Source organism: Arvicanthis niloticus, chromosome 21, assembly GCF_011762505.2.
Source record: "Arvicanthis niloticus isolate mArvNil1 chromosome 21, mArvNil1.pat.X, whole genome shotgun sequence".
Lineage (NCBI taxonomy): Eukaryota > Metazoa > Chordata > Mammalia > Rodentia > Muridae > Arvicanthis > Arvicanthis niloticus.
Genome location: NC_047678.1, coordinates 40354308 through 40361129, shown reverse-complemented (window position 1 = coordinate 40361129; position 6822 = coordinate 40354308). Strand labels below are relative to the sequence as shown.

At 48.1% G+C, this 6822-nt stretch overlaps 1 protein-coding gene across 1 annotated transcript; it reads right to left on the bottom strand.

The window, feature by feature from the left end:
• Positions 1 to 1256: 1256 nt before the first annotated feature.
• Ccr8 (C-C motif chemokine receptor 8) lies at positions 1257 to 3067 on the bottom strand. Its single transcript, XM_034484530.2, has one exon. It carries the CDS (start codon positions 3065 to 3067, stop codon positions 2006 to 2008), a length of 1062 nt encoding a protein of 353 aa, XP_034340421.1. The 3' UTR covers positions 1257 to 2005.
• Positions 3068 to 6822: the final 3755 nt, after the last annotated feature.

The window sequence follows — 6822 nt, the reverse complement described above, 5'->3', positions numbered from 1 at the left end:
CCTTCTTCTCCCTTCTCCCTTCTCCCTTCTCCCTTCTCCTCCCCTCTCCTCCCTTCTCCTCCCTTCTCCCTTCTCCCTTCTCCTCCCTTCTCCCTTCTCCCTTCTCCCTTCTTCTCCCTTCTTCTCCCTTCTTTTCTCCCTTCTCCCTTCTCTTCTCCCTTCTCCCTTCTCCCTTCTTCTCCCTTCTCCCTTCTCCCTTCTCCTCCCCTCTCCCTTCTCCCTTCTCCCTTCTCCTCCCTTCTCCCTTCTCCCTTCTCCCTTCTTCCTCTCCCTTCTCCCTTCTCCCTTCTCCCTCTCCTTCCCCTCCTCTGTCTCCTCTCTCTCTCTCCCTCTCTCTCTCTCTGCCTGCTGCCTAGCTGTTTCTCTAGCACCATGTCTCCCTACCTGCCACCCTGCTCCCCACCATGATGATAAAGGACTAACCATCTGAAACTTTCAACAAGCCCCCAATTAAATTTTTTTTTAATAAGTCACTTTGGCCGTGGTGTCTCTTCACAGCAATAGAACAGTGGCTAAGACAGGAGTAGAAGACAACTTCTCAGAATTCTGGCTAAGATCAAACTTAAAATGTGTAAATTGGGGGGGGGGGGGGCTCAGTAGTTAAGAGCACTGACTGCTCTTTCAGAGGTCCCGAGTTCAATTCCCAGCAACCACATGGTGGCTCACAACTATCTATAATGGGATCTGATGCCCTCTTCTAGTGTGTCTGAAGACAGTGACAGTGTACTCCTACATAAAATAAATAAGTAAATCTTTAAAAAAAAAAAAAAAAGATTTGTGTACCCCAAAACAAAAGTGCTCAGATGAGACTATGTAGCACTGAGTAACTACTTAGATAATTGAAGATTCCAGGAGCCCATAGGAAATGAAACACAAAGCAAATAGGTGAAATGAAAATAAAAACAGAAATCAATGAGCAGAGGAAGCAGGAAGTCAGTGAGGTCAAAGGCTGGCTCCCTGTAAAGATTTAAGCAACAGATAAGTCCCACAAAACTGATCTAAGAGAGAGGGGGGGGAAGGGGGAAGGGGGAGGGAAAGAGGAGGGGGAGTGGGAGTGGAAGAGGGAGAGACAGAGAGAGAGAGAGAGAGAGAGAGAGAGAGAGAGAGAGAGAGAGAGAGAGAGAGAGAACCACAAAGTATAAGCATCAGGACCGGGAAGGGCCATCCCCATGCTAAAGAAAGATTGTTCAACAAAATTAATTGTCAAAATTTCAAGTTCATGTATTTGTGAACTTAAAGAGAATAGCAGAATTTCTTACAAACCACAAGCAGATAAAAGGGCTGAATGTTTCTGTCTGGTAAATGAAATGCAAATCTTTGTACAGAAGTACCCTGGATTGCTTTATTAATAAGTTGTACCAAACCTTCAAAGAGAAAGTAATGCCATTTTTTTACACAAACCATTTCAGAGAATAGACTTTTGTTTTATTCTGTTCTGTGTGTGTAAGTGCTTCGCCTGCAGTTATGTGTGCTCACTATATGTGTTCCTAGTGTCCACAGAACCAGATGGGGACACCAGATCCCCTGAAACTGGAGTCATGGATGGTTTGAACCACCATGTGGGTGCTGAGAACTGGACTCAGTTCTCAGAGTAAGAACAAGTGCTCTTAGCTGCAGAGCCATCTTTTCAGCTCCCGAGAATAGGAGTATTTGTCAATACATTTTAGGAAACCAAACCGGGCCAGATCATTATAAGTGAGAAAAACCTATAAGACATTATGTGTCGTAGACACAGGCACAAAAATCCCAAAACTAAGAGGTCACTTTTTTCAAGGAAGAAAACCATGTATTCTGTCTCTTTTAAAGTAGGGTGGGGCTGGTCCAGCACTCAGGAGGCTGCAGAAGGGTTGAGAGTTCAAAGCCAGACTGGGCTATAGTGAGACTCTTGTCTCTGTGAGCCAGAATTAGGAGAAGGAGGGGAAAGGAGAAATGAGTTGGGGGAGGGGAGAAGATTGGGGGCAGGAAGGGCAACGCAGGTGGAGGCTGCCTGCCATGCACACCACCCCTACAAAATGTAGTCCAGCGTAGAAGAGTGGGAAGATCGCTGGTTCGAGGACAGCTGCCTTTCCAACCCCCCAACTGGCATTTGTCTCCCTACGTAGAGGAAGATATGGCTGCAGGTCTTTTGAAACACATCTATGAGGTGTTTCTTGAACTTCTCTCCTATGAATGCATAGATGACAGGGTTCACGCAGCAGTGTGCAAAAGAGATGGCCTCTGTGACATGGGTGGCCAGAGCCAGCCTCTGCCTTGTGGCACAACCATCCAAGATGTGCATTTCGTGCAGGGATGTGAGGAAGAGGGCCACGTTGAATGGGACCCAGAAGAGTAAAGACACGGTGACTATGGTGAGCACCAGCTTGATGGCTCTGGTCCTGTTGTGGTTCAGGCAGCCTCGCAGCTGCTGCAGGATCCTGACGTAGCAGAACAGAAGGATGGCGAAGGGAAGCAACAGACCCAAGGTGTTGATTTCAAAGTGGGTGAAAAGCTTCCACCTCAAAGACTGCTGGTCATAGAATTGGAAGCATTGTAGCATGCCGTCTTCAGAGGACACTTGGTAAAAAACCATCAATGGGATGGTGGCTGTGATGGCAACCAGCCACACTGCCAGGCTCAAGGCTGTGCCCACACTGGCCGTCCTCACCTTGATGGCATAGACAGCGTGGACAATAGCCAGGTACCTGTCCATGCTCATGAGGGTGATGAAGAACATACTGCTGAAAAAACCAATGTAATAAAGGCCAGAGACCACCTTACACATCGCAGTCCCAAACACCCACTGGTCCAGCAGGTTGTGGGTCTGAAAGGGAATAGAGAGGACAAAGAGGAGGTCAGAAGCGGCCAGGTTCAGGAGGTAGATGTCTGTGATGCTCCTCAGTTTCTTGTAGACCACGAGGACTAAAATGACCAAGCTGTTTCCCAGAAGGCCCAGCACAAACAAGATGCAGTACAAGACGGCCAGATACAACATGCTGCCTCCGACGAGGAGCTCTGTGTCACAGGGGCTGGTGGAGAAATCAGGGTAGTAGTCCGTCATCGTGACATCGGGCTCCAACGTGTAATCCATCGAGACAGGAAGACCTGGTCAAACAGGCACATGAGAGGTGCTGAGAACTTTAGTCAACACCCCCCTCTCTCCCTGGGGCTCAATATCAGTGTTAGTGTGTGGCAAGTGCTCTCCCACCTACCTGTTCTCCCCACATGATCCTCCTGCCTCAGCCTCCTAAATGGAGGTATTACAGATCTGTACCACTTTGCTTAGTTTCCTCTCTCTTTCTCTCTTCCTCTGTCTCTCTCTCTTTGTCTCTCTCTCATTGTAATTAGTTAATTTTAGTATTTTTAAGATAGGTCTCAACCAGGCAATGGTGGCTCACGCCTTTAATCCCAGCACTTGGGAGGCAGAAGCAGGCCGATTTCTGAGTTCAAGGCCAGCCTGGTCTACAGAGTGAGTTCCAGGACAGCCTGGGCTATACAGAGAAACCCTGTCTCGAAAAACAAAACAACAACAACAAAACGATAGGTCTCACAATGTAGCCCTAGTTGTCCTGGGACTTACTATGTAGACCAAGCTGACCTCAGAGATCCACCTGCCTCTGCTTCCCAGGTGCTGGGATTAAAAGCATGAGTCACCATACATAGCTTCTCTTTCATTTTATGTATCCACAAACAAACTACAGGCCAGGTGTGTTGGTACACATCTTTAGTCCCAGCACTTGGGAGGCAGAAGAGGGTGGATCTCTGAGTTTGAGACTAGCTTGGTCTACAGAGTGAGTTCCAGGATGATCAGGGCCACACAGAGAAACCCTGTCTCAAATAAAGTATATATGTATGTAATAGACAATATTTGTATACACATTCCTAAGCTCTATGCATGATGTCTCATTTTGTATTTTGCTTTAGATGTATCCCATAATAGTCATTAATTTAGTTCATTCATTCATTGCTTCCATAATCCCCCAAAATGATTTAAAATGCAATAGAAAAGAAATGATTCTAATTACTCTCAAAGTGAAAAGCACCAGGTTCACCAGAAGTAAACCTAGTAAAGACTGAAATTCAGTCATGTCAAACACCGGGGCTGAGGAGACATCTCAGTAAGCGAGGTGCCTGCGAAACAAGCATGGGGACCACAGCAAACCCATGCGTGGTGGTGTGTACTTGCAGTCCCCATGCTGAGGAGGCAGAGACAGGCAGATCTCCATGGCCCTGGCCAGCCTGGCCTGCTTGGTGAACACAAAGCCAAGGAGAGAGCTCCTGAGGGACAGAACCAAAGCTGACCTCTGACCTCTTGTACATGCACACATACACATATTCAGACACACACAAAACTAACACAAAATAAAACATACAGGGCTCACTGGTAGAACACATGTTTAACCTACCCAAGGCCGTTCCCAACACCCCCACACCCACACACGCAGATTCTAAAACTCCATTGAAAGACATATGAGCAGGTTGGATTGAATGGAAGTTTTCTGTGTAGAAAGGTTGACCGACCCACCCCCCCCCCCAAGAAGATCCTGTCTTGCTTAAATTTTCCAATCTTGTGAGAGCTTTCAGCCCTTTCTCTGTCCTGAAGAGCAAGGGACATGCTCCTGTCAGCCACCAAGAGATACACACACTTGTGGGCTCAGGCTGTGGAGACACTCAAAATTTTTAGGATCCGGTCATATGAGCCTTCTCCTGACCTCTCTGTGAGGAGATGAAAGTGGCCCCTACCACCGCCCCTGAGCCCTAACCCCAAGGACGCTTCTTACCAGGTACCTGAGCAAGCCTTTCTTCTGAGGTTTCAGAGCTACCCACTCCTGTGCTGCATGTCTGCTGCTGTGCTGACTCCTCTTCCTGGGCACTTCAGCTATATACCGTGCTTCAGCCAATCCAAAGGATGGAACTGAGACAGTCAGACCTACCTCTCTGTCTTACAGCCCCAACCCCTCTGGGGTTTGAGACAGTCCCTCCCTGTCTCCAGAGCAATGGAGCAGCATGCTACACAAAGGAGGCTCCTTGCCTCTTGAGTTTCAGTGCATTCTTCCTGTCTTTTTACCTCTTTACCTCAGATCTGAGGCAGAGACAAGCAGGGGTCATCACCTTTCCTCAGGACAGTTGTATGGGAGAGAATCTGTCCATCTACTCTTGGTTCCAGTTTGTTTGCTTATTTGTTTTGTTGTTCAAGATGGGGGTTTCTCTGCGTAGCACTGGCTGTCCTAGAACTCACTCTGCAGACCAAGCTGGTCTTGAACTCAGAGATCCACCTGCCTGGGCCTCTGGAGTGCTGGGACTAAAGGCGTGCACCACCACTGCTTGGCACAACTCTTGCTCTTAATATCTCTCTCTCTCTCTCTCTCTCTCTCTCTCTCTCTCTCTCTCTCTCACTCTCGCTCTCCCTCTCTTTCTCTCTCTCAGTTTTTCGAGACAGGGTTTCTCTGTGTAGCCCTGGCTGTCCTGGAATTCACTCTGTAGATCAGGCTGGCCTCTGACCTCTGGCCTCAAACTCAGAAATCCTCCTGCCTCTGCCTCCCAAGTGCTGGGATCAAAGGCGTGCGCCACCACTGCCTGGCACTTAATATGTCTCTTACCATTTGCTTCTGTTGTTTTGATGTGGTCTCTCCAGAGAACCCCAGGGATCCACATAACACTGTTGCCTCCCTGAGAACCAGAATTGCAAGCTTGTGCTACCCTGCCTGGTTTTTGTTACTAACATGGGTTCTGGGGGTGAATGCAGCTCCTCGCACTTGCAAGACAAGCCTTCTACTCTTACTCTGTCTCTCTGTCTCTCTGTCTCTCTGTCTCTCTGTCCCCCCACCCCTGCCGCCTCAGCACTTGGATGCTATTCAGGTGACAATGTGTTCCTCTCAGCTTCTGTTCTGTGACCGGTGGATCTAACTACCTTCCGACTAGTGAGTTTATCACTTAGCAACATCTCTGACACCTCAGTTCATGCCTATAATTTCCCTCACCAAGAGGTTTTAACCGAGTTCGGGGGAAGCCCTGGCCTTTAAGACAGCATAGCGAGCGACAAGAAAATGTCAGTACTGAGCTGACTGTGAACACTGGACTCTCAGGTGCTGCTGATGCTTGTCATGGAAACTATGAATCCAACTCCAATCAGTGATGTGCCAAGTCAGAGACAACTGGCTCCCATCCCTGCCCAGCACACTTGCACATCTGCCCTCACCCTGCATGTTAGTCCCCTCTGGAGACTGTGACTTGGTGCCAGTGGCTTAAAACAATGCTTGCTCTACAGTCCTGGAGACAGGATGGGTACCATTTCCCAGGAGGACCTTCCCTGGGAAGCTCAAAGGACAACCCTTGCTGTCGATTCCAAGTGCTACCCAGCGAGTGACCGTGGGCTTCTGCCCACATCTCTCCATCTTGGTCTCCATCTTCATATCTCCTTCTCAGTGTGTCTATGACCAGTCTTTCTGCTTCTCATCTGCAAATGTTGTGACCAACCAGATAATCCACAGTAAACTCCCTACCTCAAGACAGTTGACTGAATTACACCCTCAAAGTCCTTCTACCCAAATAATGTAACAAGTACAAATTCCAGAGGTTGGGAGGTTGGGAATATGGAATGGGAGGCTATTCAGTCTGTGGCATTCTGTTCTGCAGACAGGCGGACAGCAGCTTAAAAGAGAGGCCTTTCTAGGCGTGGTGGTAGACATATATGGTCTCAGAATTTGGGAAATGGAGGCAGGAAGATTGAGAGTTCAAGACCACCCTCAGATACATAGTAAGATCAAGGCCAGCCTGGGCTACATGAAACCTTGTCTCAAAAGAAGGAAAGGAAAGAAAAGAAAAAGAGAGGAGAGAAAAAGGAAA

Bases quoted from the DNA above. Each gene is read 5' to 3' on its own strand.
- Ccr8 (XM_034484530.2), bottom strand. From the start codon at position 3,067: ATGGATTACACGTTGGAGCCCGATGTCACGATGACGGACTACTACCCT.